An 11,431-nucleotide genomic window follows, 5' to 3' on the forward strand; every position below is an offset into this window, starting at 1 on the left:
GATTTAAGTTTTAACCCATTTTGATTTGATTTTGGTACATGAGGAGAGAGGTCTAGTTTCATTCTTCTGATATGGATATTCAGTTTTCCAAGCACTATTTATTAATGGGACTTTCCTTTCTCCAATGTATGTTCTTGGCACCTTTGTATAAAACAAGCTCACCTGAGATGAATGGATTTGTTTCTGGGTTCTCTATTCTATTCCACTGGTCTATGTGTCTGTTTTTATGCCAGTACTTTAAGCTGTTTTGGTTACTATAGCTCTGTAGTATAATTTGAGGTCAGGTAACATGATTCCTCCATTTTTATTCTTTTTGCTCAGGATAACTTTGGTGACTCTGGGTCTTTTATGGTTCTGCATAAGTTTTAGGATTGTTTTTAATACTTCTGTGAAGAATGTCATTGGTATTTTGATAGAGATTGCATTGAATCTGTAGATTGCTTTGGGTAGTTTAGATATTTTAACAATATTGATTCTTCCAATACATAAACATGGAATATCTTTCCATTTTTGAGGGGTTCTCTTCAATTTCTTGTATCAGTGTTTTCATTGTAGAGATTTTTAACTTCCTTGGTTAATTCCTAGGTATTTTATTTGTAACTACTGTATATATTATTTTCCTCCAAACTTCAATTTCCTTAACCATTATAAAAACAGAATAAGCTCATTCTTTGAGAAAGAAGTCAGAATTGTGAAATCCCCCTTTGAAGAAATTTAGCCTTTAGTTAAACTACGAAGTAAGGCATGTGAATCTTATTTTATTTATTCAAATTCTGAATTTTGACCTAGTAAACTAAAGAACTTGGGGTACTAATTAGTTGAATAAGGTGAAGATCTACGGTAAATTTAAATTAAATTGATAAAGTAAATTTAAATTTAAATTGATAAACATAAAATGACAGATTACTTGGTTGTTTTTTCTTGCCATTTATTGCTAAAAGGATCCCCTTGGTGACAAATTCTTTTTATAACAGGCCAGTCTTCAACCAACTGAACGGTGAGCATCTATGTCTGTACAGTTGGTAACATGATTGAAATTTTTAGAGCATTGTGGAATGTCAAAGAACATCTCCTAAACAAAAGTTTACAAGATACAGATAGTTCATAAACTATATTTACAGCTAATCACTTCAGATTCAACTGAACTTAAAGTTTACTAAATTTTTTTTTTTTTTTTGAGACAGAGTCTTGCTCTGTCACCCAGGCTGGAGTGCAGTGGGGCAATCTTGGCTCGCTGCAACCTCCGCTTCCCTGGTTTAAGCGATTTTCCTGCCTCAGCCTCTGGAGTAGCTGGGATTAAAGGCACGGGCTACCATACCCAGCTAATTTTTATATTTTTTAGTAGAGAGGGGGTTTTACCATGTTGGCCAGGATGGTCTTGATCTCTTGACCTCATGATTTGCCCACCTCAGCCTTCCAAAGTGCTGGGATTAAAGGCGTGAGCCACCGCATCTGTCCTCAATGGTTTTTTTGTCTTCTTCTTTGCTATCCTACATAGAATCTTTAAAGACATGCTACAAAAAAAATACTATCTGGTGTTTGAGACAGCAGTCCAGTCTGTGGTTTCTCAATGCAGAGGTTAATAAAAAAAGCAATAAAAACTTTTTCTGAAATTGTGTTGGCCTAAGACACTGCTTATTCCTCAACAGCTTCCCTCACAGAAGAAATTATTGGACCATATATTCCCTAAAATCTCTTCCAGCATTAACATTCCACAGTTCTTAACAGTTCAGTGATATATTCTAAAACTACTGTAAAATAAATCATTCTTTGAATAAAGATACTTGTGTTTAATCTTACAAATCTGTAAAGTATGAATGACGTTTTAGCATTATACAGTCAACAAAGCACCAAAGGTGAAATAATTAAAATACCGTTTGGGAGGCCGGGCACGGTGGCTCACGCCTGTAATCCCAGCACTTTGGGAGGCCGAGGCTGGTGGATCACGAGGTCAAGAGATCGAGACCATCCTGGTCAACATGGTGAAACCCTGTCTCTACTAAAAACTACAAAAAATTAGCTGGGCATGGTGGCGCGTGCCTGTAATCCCAGCTACTCAGGAGGCTGAGGCAGGAGAATTGCCTGAACCCAGGAGGCGGAGGCTGCGGTGAGCCGAGATCGCGCCATTGCACTCCAGCCTGGGTAACAAGAGCGAAACTCCGTCTCAAAAAAAAAAAAAAAAAAAAAATGCCGTTTGGGAAAAAACAGTATTTATTGAGATATCCTTCATATTCTTTATATATATAAAATATCATTTCATTCTGAAAAACAACTCCACGAAGTAAGCTTTATTGTTTCTTTGGAAATAAAGCCTCAGTAATTTAAGTGGCTTGCCCAAGAATACCATGATAAGTAGCAGAGCCAGAATTCAAACCCTGGTTTTAACCCCAATCAGTACGTCTGTACGAATTAAGTAAAATGCTAAACTTACACTGTACATTTTTGTGAACTGATATAAACTGTTGAGTAAATTAGGTTTTGCTGACCAGAGCAATTACACAAGCTTTTCTAATAAAAAATTTGAAATGCATTAATGATGACATTATTAACATTAATAGAAAACAGCGCATTCATTCCGAGCCTGACTACCACAAAAGAAATAGGAAACACCTGACTTTAATAGAAAACATCAGCGCATTCATTCGGAGACTACCCCAAAATAAATAGAAAACATCTGCCCTTAATACTGTGACATAACACACACATTTCCATGGATGAAAGAATGACGCACTGGCTGAGCCTATTTTGTTTGGTTAGATCCTACCATCTCTCCTAAAAACTTCTTTGGGACTCAATTTCAAGCAGGAGGTAATAAATTACAACGAAAATACTAAAGAGCAAACTTTACGGAAACAAAAATAAGTTGTATACAGTAAGCGTTAATTCTCCAGATTAAATGGGTAACAGAGTAGACAGGTGTAATCTTCAACCAGCACCTTGGCTTCTTCAATCTTTCAGAAAACCGATTCAAGAGCTAAGAGACCAGTAAAGTCAAACATCGAGAAGATCTTTTCTCCAGCGAATCAGCGCCCCTGCATCCCGCCCGTCCACCTCCGCTGGGTCGGCTACAGCGGTCTCCTCCGGTCTACCGGGCTGCGCGGGGTGGGGGTGGGGGGGCACTGAGCATGCCCATTGGCCAAACTCGGGTCACAGAGAGGGTCTCTGGTCTCTAAACTTTCTTAACTAGAAAAATGTCAGGGACCTAGCTTACTCAGTTGTGGTCATCTCAGAGAGACATGCCTGTACGGGACAGGGTGTGTGGGTGACTCACGCCGCTCAGAGGACCTCTGCCCTCCCTTCCCTCAACCCCTCCCGCAAACTCCGGGAGAAAAACTGAGACCTCCTGGTCACCCGCCGCCGGGCCTTTTAGAAACTCCCACAAGCTCTGACTTCCCTCACTGGTCCTCTTCAGACCCCCTCTTAAGTGTTAGCGGCCAACAATAAGCTCTCTCCTTACCTCTCCCAAAGCGGCCCCTCTGGAGCGGAAAGGAGAACTTAGGCGGGTAGTGCTCGCCTCCAGCAGCCACCTCGCCCACGGACTGCTCCGCCCCTTCTCGTCCTCCTACTCCACGCTCGTGCTCCGGGCCGAGTGAGAAGCTGGAAAAGAAGGCAGGCAAGGTGCGCATGCGCACCGAGGGTGGAGCCGCTGAGCACAGATCCGGAAACTTAGAGACAAAGTTCGGAGCCCCGCCCCCGCCGCGCGCAGCTCACTTGTCTGGCCCTGTCGACCCACGGCCCACCACCTACCGACCCACGAATCGGCCCGGCCCTCCAGTACACCATGTCTGGCTCCTCCAGCGTCGCCGCTATGAAGAAAGTGGTTCAACAGCTCCGGCTGGAGGCCGGGCTCAACCGCGTAAAAGTGAGCAGGGGCGGGCGGCCGAGGCGAGGGGTAGGCGGTGGCGGCCGGTGGGATCCGGCGGCCCAGCTGGCGGGACACGCGGCCGCGGCCCTCATTTCCTTGGAGGGGACGCGCTCTCGGCGGCGGCGATCCGGGAGCGGCCAGCTTTAGAGAAAGCGCCGCATGGGTCTACGCTGTGGTTTAGGGGGACAATTAGTCCGCCCTTCCGCCCCAGGACTTTACCAGGCGGGTTGGCCCCTTGGCTGAACCGTGGCCCGCATTCCGGTCCTCTTCCCTCTCTACCTCCCTTGGTCGCCTCCTCGGCTGGCCTCGCCAACAGCTGCGCCTCGGCGCGCGGTCCGCACCCTTCCTTTCCCGCTCTGCCAGCCTCCTGTTTCTCATCGGACAGGGTATTTTCCGACTTTTGATTCAGAGCAGACTTTTCCCCCCATTTTACCTTTACCACTCCTCCTTCCTTTAGTATTAAACTCTTACCTTCAGCTTCTCTTACCCATTTAACACATACTTTTAAGCGAATTATTGCATAACTTAAACTATGGATTAAAGCAGCAGTTTTCGAAACGTTCCTGGAGTGTAAAGTTTTGGTCATTGCCCCGTACAACCTCGATCAAAGCGTGCATTTCATACTTATGGCACAGTTTGCTCGTATTTGACCTTGGGGATACCAACTCTTCGGCATGCCCAAGAAAGTGATTAGTGTGGGTAATTATTGGTCTTACTTTGGCGTCTGGTTAGTATTGGCCTTGTCTTGAGGTATTTACTTTGGGGGGAAAAGCCTTTTGTCTGTGTTGATAGAACAACTTGACATTCAAGTGCTATTCTAAGTATTTCCTGATTATTACAGTCCTAAATAGATTGGCTTCTTTCTGGTACAATGGGTCAGGCTACATGTGAAACACTTCTGCAGTTAAAAAAAGAAAGAATGTAAATCATGTGCCCTGTTAAAAGCAGTCTGTTCCTAAGATGATTGGATTTTATACTCATTAGGCTAGTCTTTATTACTTCCTGAAACGTTTTGTGGATGAGAGAGGGTCTCTGGTCTCTAAGCTTTCTTAACTAGAAATGTCAAGGACCTAGTTTACTCAGTTGCGGTCAACTCAGAAGGGAAGGGAAATTCCCATTCGTCTTGGTGTAGGATCCCCTTCACTTCCAGTCCTTGAAGTGCTGTAGACCTAACTGCAGTTTGGAATCCATTTCTCTACTCTCCCAATTCTTACCTCATCCCAGTGCCAGTGGTTTCTAGTCAGTCTTGGCTGGCTTTGGCTCTGAAATTTGAAATCATGCGTTTCTTAACAACCATTGTGTATCATTCAGGTGTGCCTTTATCATAAATAGGATGGACCAGGAGAGAAAAAAGTGGGGGCAGGGTAGTGAAAGCAGTGAATTGCACACACTTAGTCTCCAAAGAAAATTACATGAGGTTTTCAGACGAAAATATTCCAAGAGCTTTACCTGGAAAACCTTAGCTGCTGCCCCCCTAACCCCACAAAATTGATTCTATCTTAATCTTCACTAGGCTTCTTGTCGGGATCATTAAAGCCATCAGAAATGAGTTGGTTTGGGAGTTCTCAATTTCTGGCTGATGTTAAGGCTATAGCAAGGAGGGGAGGGCATCTCACTTTGGGATTTTTAAATGAGCTTTTCGTTAGACATGTTGCTAAATGTGGTTAGGTTCCATTTCTGTATCTGTTTTATCAATGACTGGGCTAGGTGATTTTTGGTGATATTTTTAAACTATACAAGCTTATTTTTAACCTGTATGTTTGAGTGCGATTGACAGAACTTATCACAAGTGCTTGACAGACTGTCATAGGTATGTCTGGACATTTTTGAGAGTGAAAAGGGGACTAGTAATTAGGCCAGGATTGCAGGGTTTCAACCTCCTGAATGGTGATTGTTACAGTGCCCTGGGGGCTAGCAGCTTGTTCCAGTTTTAGAGTCTTTGTCTCAGCTTTCCTCACTGCTTGGAATGCTATTTCTCACTGATGGTTATTTGGCCAGATCTCTTGTCATTGAGTTTCAGGTTCAGTGTCACCTCAGACACCTTCCCTTAGGTGGCCACCCAGTCACCATCTAAAAGATTACTAATTTTACCACAGTGCACCTTGTCATTTTCTCTGAACTGTCAGCTCCATAACAACAGTGCTCTGGCTGTTCTTATGTATTCTCAATACCTATATGTGGCACATAGTGGTGCTTGAAAAGTTGTGAAAAGGAGTTACATTGGACCCTGCCTACACTTTAAACAGAAAATTAATAGGTACTCTTTATGCTTCCTGTTAATATGAATGAAAACACTAAACATTGTTACAATATTTGGTGAAAAATGACACCGCTGTCGTCCTACTTTAGCTACACTTCTTTGGAAGGGAGGGGACAAGGGGGCGTATAGTCATTAGTAAAATGCTTTTACATAGGAACTAATAAACCTATGGAACTCACTACCCTGGACTGTTGTATAAGCCAAACACACAAATAGAGTCAAGAAGCATTTAGATGCATCTTAGTATGATGAATTATTTGATCAGGTCGGAGGTACAGCTGTAATCTTCAGGGTTTCTTGGTATAGAGAGCATTCGTGATGCTGTTAAGTCCCTAAGGCTACATATCCAGCTGGATGCACTGAACACCTTGCTCTCAGCGTCCGTTATTCTCAGTTAAGACTGAGAATAAAATGCATGATTATATCACCCACTTCTTAAATCTCAGTTCAAGACTTCAGATATTAGATGCATTTGGAGTGTTTTAGTCACTCATGTTCCACGTCTGAACGGTTCAGTTCATTATTTTGTGTACCAACAATATTTTAATATTAAACTAGACAGTGACAGTTTTCTGCCCAGTGTCATGTGACTGAAAGGCTGATAGCAAACTTCAATTTGTTTTTCTAAGCAGGCTGCCTTTAAGAAACTATTGCCTTAAATCTGATTTAAGTGTGAATATACATATACAGAGCCACCCAAACAAGACTTAAGGAACTTATATGTCTTTATGGTTATTTTATTGATAGTCTACATTACCTTAGCAGAATATATACAAATAGTAGATGTTTAAGTGAATGAATGCATGCCTCTTTTAATCTGTTTTAGTTTAAAGAGAGTACAAGGGTCTGACAAGTTTGAGGATCAGTATACTGAATGCATTCTTAGAGTGTTTGGTTTTCTAAATTACGTGCTAGTTATCCCACATTATGTTTATTCAAAGTAGCATTTTTCCAGTAATTCTGCTTTCAAGACAAAGTAATAGTTTTCTAGAATGTTATTGCTCTTTTTGTTCTGTAATGCTTTTAATAAAAACAAGATGTTAAGTACCCTCAGGTTTGCACTTGAACAGCCTATTTTTAATAAGATGTGCTATGCTTTGCAAAAAGAAACGTAATTGTACTGTTCATATGCAGTCATCTGATGCTTCTAGTAATCAGGCAAAAGAAAACATACTTCATATCAGTCTTATTTACAAGCATTAGTTTTAAGTATTAAGCGCTCACTAGGCCAGGTGCAGTGGCTCACACCTGTAATCTCAGCACTTTGGGAGGCCGAGGTGGATCACGAGGTTAAGAGATCGAGACCATCCTGACCAACATAGTGAAACCCCGTCTCTATCAAAAATACGAAAATCGGGCGTGGTGGTGTGCACCTGTAGTCCCCACTACCCTGGAGGCTGAGGCAGGAGAATCATTTGAACTTAGGAGGCGGAGGTTGCAGTGAGCTGAGATCGCACCATTGCACTCCAGCCTGATGACAGAGCAAGAATCCATCTCAAAAAAAAAACAAAAAAAAGGGCTCACTATATGACTTAAGTCTTCAATTATTAAATAGTATCTTCTTCTGAAGCAAGAGAAGTACTGTTTTATTCTAAGTACAGTATTTCCAGAGATTTGAGAAAACCTTCATTAAAATGTTCTCACCACCTGGCACTTTCCCGCTCTCTCTCTTCTATATAGGTTTCCCAGGCAGCTGCAGACTTGAAACAATTCTGTCTGCAGAATGCTCAACATGATCCTCTGCTGACTGGAGTATCTTCAAGTACAAATCCCTTCAGACCCCAGAAAGTCTGTTCCTTTTTGTAGTAAAATGAATCTTTAAAAGGTAAGTTTCCTTAAAAACAAAAGCCGACATTGTAGGAATAACTAGCCTTCTCTTTGCAGCACTTAAAAGGTCATCCTATGTACTTTCCTTTGACCCTCCATTTCCAGCATTTTTCTGTTTTGCAAAGTGACGATTCATGAAACTTGCTGAGTTAGTAGTCATGAAGGCGGTTTGTATTTTACCATAAAGACGGATAAATTGAAGATTTAATAGCAATAGGGTATAGGAGAGTTACTACAAAATGCCACTACTGTTAACAGGCCATGTGTCACTTTTTAGAGCATTGACCTCTAATGGCCTATGTATATTGGGAGTCACCAAGTACTAGTTTTGTTTTTATGTACCTGGCAAACATTTAGAGAGTTTTAAAAAAATCTGCAATGTTTTTGGGGGATGACTTAAAGTACTACCAACTGATCTGGATTAATTCTGATGTTATTGCTCTAACTGAACCCAGCTGTAGAACAGTATAGCAAAGATTGGGAATTGGAAATACAAGAGAAAATCAGATGTAATTGAAAAAGCCAGGGTGGTTCAGGCATTTGGACTGAGGTAGAACAGCCTTTATGTTTTGTTCTCATTTGTTGGATTAAAGATAAAACATAAAGGAAATGCAATATATGAGTTTTTGGTGGCAGACAATGGACTGAATTTCAGAGAATTAAAAACTAAAGACCTGCTGGCTTTAGTAAAGCATGCTTCAGTACATTAATTTGTGACTTCCAGATCAAATATCATGTGTACAAAATGTATGTTAGTCTAAGAGGTGTGACCAAAAACTTTTTGGATCCTTTAAAATGTAACTCAAGGGTGCTGCCTTTTTATAAATTCTTTGTACTTTAGTTAGGGAATGTACTCATTAGTATTGACCTATGAGAAGCAAACTTAAATAGTAATTTAAAAAAAAATAAAGATTTTGTATATGGCACACACCCCTTACTAACATTCTGACTGCAAAGTCCAGGAAGCTGCTTCCTAAAATACGTTGTTACATAGTCGTGCCTTAATTAAGTTTTATAGGCCTGGGAGTGTCCAGGAAGTCTGTGTAAGTACATGTTTCCAGTCTATCCCAGCAGTATAAGAAAACAGCTTTGTGGGTATTAAGATTTGAAGCAGTTTGGGCTAGGGAAAGAATACTTGGGCATCAAAGCATTGCTTCTCAAGCTTGAATAGATGCAGATCACTTTGTTAAAATGCAAATTCTAATTCAGAAGGTCTGAGGTGAGGCTCCAGCACTTGCATTTCTTACAACTGCCGACTTACACTGATGCTGATGGTACTAGACCTATAYTGAGTGGCATGAATGTAAAGAATTTGCATTGGAGTTATGTATGTAAATATAGTTTTAAAAATACATGGTTTTTATAACTTGTAAAACAGTATAGGTGATTTAGCAACACGAAATACAAGAAGAATAGAAATCACCATGATCATTACACCTAGAAATAATCACTGGTAATAAATTGTATTTCCTTTCCTTTTGAGACGGAGTTTTACCCATGTTGCTCAGGCTGGAGTGCAATGGCGTGATCTTGGCTCACTGCAATCTCTGTCTCCCGCATTCAGTTGTTTCTCCTGAGTAGCTTGGATTACAGGTGCATACTACCATGCCCAGCTAATTTTTGTATTTTTAGTAGGGACGGGGTTTCTCCTTGTGAGTCAGGCTGGTCTCAAACTCTGGCCTCAGGTGATCCGCCCACCCCAGCTTCCCAAAGCGGGATTACATGCGTGAGCCACCACACCTGGCCCTGTATTTCCTTTTAAGAGGAATTTATTTTTTTTGACATTCCAGCTTTCAAAATTTTTCCTCTTTTATACAAAACAAAGGAGAAATAATACAGGATTAAAAACTTAAAACAGTAGAATATGTATGCACAACAAATGAAGATGACAGGCTTATTGACAATGATGAAATATGTAAAATTCAGGTAGTTTTTGTATGAAACATTTTTAAAAACATATGCAACAATGGGTGCCACAAAAATATTTTAATTAAAAATAAGGATCAGTATTTGCCATTTTTCATTCTGCCTTTTTTAAATGATGAATTTTCTTCATTAAATATTCTTTGTAAACAAGATCTTTAGCAGTGTATTAACTATAATTGAGTTATACTTCATTGAATATTTAAGTTTCCAAAATTTGAGGTTCCAGTGAGGTGAAGATTTTGATGAACGTCTATGTATACTTAGTACCTCTCTTTCCTTAGTTTTTAGAAGTAAAATTAGTCAACAAGGAGTGAATGTTTAAAATTTTTACAATGTTGCACTTGATATCCCCTGACAATACTTTGGCCTTCCACTAGAAACATGAGAATGCTTTTTCCTTGAGCCCTAACAAACCTTCATTTTTTGCTGCTATTTTAGGTGAGATTAAACATTTTTCATAGCATTTATTCTGTTCATGCCTCTTGAACATTTTTGTTACAAAATATCTCAAATTAATACTTTCTACCTTTCCATATCAATAACAAATCCTAAACTTAGTATGCTCGTTTTAATTTTCTAATACCTTCTCAATTTTTTTTTTAAATTTTTTAGTTTATACTGTATTAACTGAAATATTTTATGGTTTGAAAACAAAACTTTTATTTTTAAGGCATAACTTACAGCTTTGTATTCCATCATATGTGGCAACCTTCATTTATTTATCCATTCTCCTACCGAGTTATATTTTTTATATATATATTAAAATTATATATTTTTATATATATATTAAAATACTAATACAGTCAATATCCTTGTACATGTTTCGCTATGTCTAGGATTATCTAGGGAACTAGAAGTGTGGTTGCCGTCTTCTACTAGACTAGATACTCCCAAACTGCCCTGCTAAACACTCTTGTTCATTTTTCTAAGGATGTTCAGATTTTCCTTAAGAGAGCTTTACTAACCTTTTTTTATTATATACAGAATATATTTTCGCAGTAATCTTAATTTGTAAGTCTGTTTATAAAAGAGGAATGACTTACACATCAGACTGGTTGTGAAAATTAAGGGAAAGATTTTACTGTTACTGCACCATAGGCATTTCCCATCCTGTTTCTCTTTCTTAAACAAGTTATTCATGAAAAAAAATTAAAAACTATGTTGATAGTTTAACTCACCTTTTTTTTTTTCATCTTAGGTTTCCCAAACCACTTCTTATGATCCAGTGAATATTCAAGAGAGCTCCATTTGAAGCCTGTACAAAAGCTTATCCCTGTAACACTTGTGCCATACATAATATACAAACTTCTACTTCTGTCAGTCCTTAACATCTACCTCTCTGAATTTTCATGAATTTCTATTTCACAAGGGTAATTGTTTTATATACACTGGCAGCAGCATACAATAAAACTTAGTATGAAAGGATTTTTTGTTGTTGTTGCATTATTAGTATTAAATACATGGTATATTAATCTGTTCTGAACACCTGAAGGGGTTAAGTCTGTAGTTTGTTCCACCTACTCTTCTCCCATGACTTATGCCATACATCTGGC

General features: G+C 39.5%; 2 protein-coding genes across 3 annotated transcripts in view; one reads left to right on the top strand and one right to left on the bottom strand.

Annotated features, from left to right (window-relative positions):
* SPATA1 (spermatogenesis associated 1) overlaps window positions 1-3,590 on the bottom strand; it is a 75,550-nt gene extending 71,960 nt beyond the window's left edge. Inside the window, exons 1-2 of one of the 2 annotated variants that reach the window (XM_032296415.1) lie at window positions 3,458-3,581; window positions 2,611-2,614 (exon numbers count right to left, since the gene is read on the bottom strand). The gene's annotated coding sequence lies outside the window, so the exon portion shown is untranslated. Of the gene's footprint in view, window positions 1-2,610; window positions 2,615-3,457 lie in introns of both variants that reach the window. The other variant, XM_032296416.1, reaches the window with a different exon arrangement.
* GNG5 (G protein subunit gamma 5) lies at window positions 3,297-11,305 on the top strand. The gene is made up of 3 exons (XM_032296425.1): window positions 3,297-3,862; window positions 7,806-7,950; window positions 11,077-11,305. Exons 1-2 carry the CDS (start codon window positions 3,782-3,784, stop codon window positions 7,929-7,931), a joined length of 207 nt encoding a protein of 68 aa, XP_032152316.1. The 5' UTR covers window positions 3,297-3,781; the 3' UTR covers window positions 7,932-7,950; window positions 11,077-11,305.
* Window positions 11,306-11,431: the final 126 nt, after the last annotated feature.

The sequence above is a fragment of the Sapajus apella genome, unplaced genomic scaffold (genome assembly GCF_009761245.1).
Source record: "Sapajus apella isolate SASKATOON/1434 unplaced genomic scaffold, GSC_monkey_1.0 scaffold36, whole genome shotgun sequence".
Taxonomy (NCBI): domain Eukaryota; kingdom Metazoa; phylum Chordata; class Mammalia; order Primates; family Cebidae; genus Sapajus; species Sapajus apella.

Coding starts and splice junctions, on each gene's coding strand:
- GNG5 (XM_032296425.1), top strand. CDS start 3,782: ATGTCTGGCTCCTCCAGCGTCGCCGCTATGAAGAAAGTGGTTCAACAG. Junction 3,863..7,805: donor CCGGGCTCAACCGCGTAAAA/GTGAGCAGGGGC, acceptor TCTTCTATATAG/GTTTCCCAGGCAGCTGCAGA.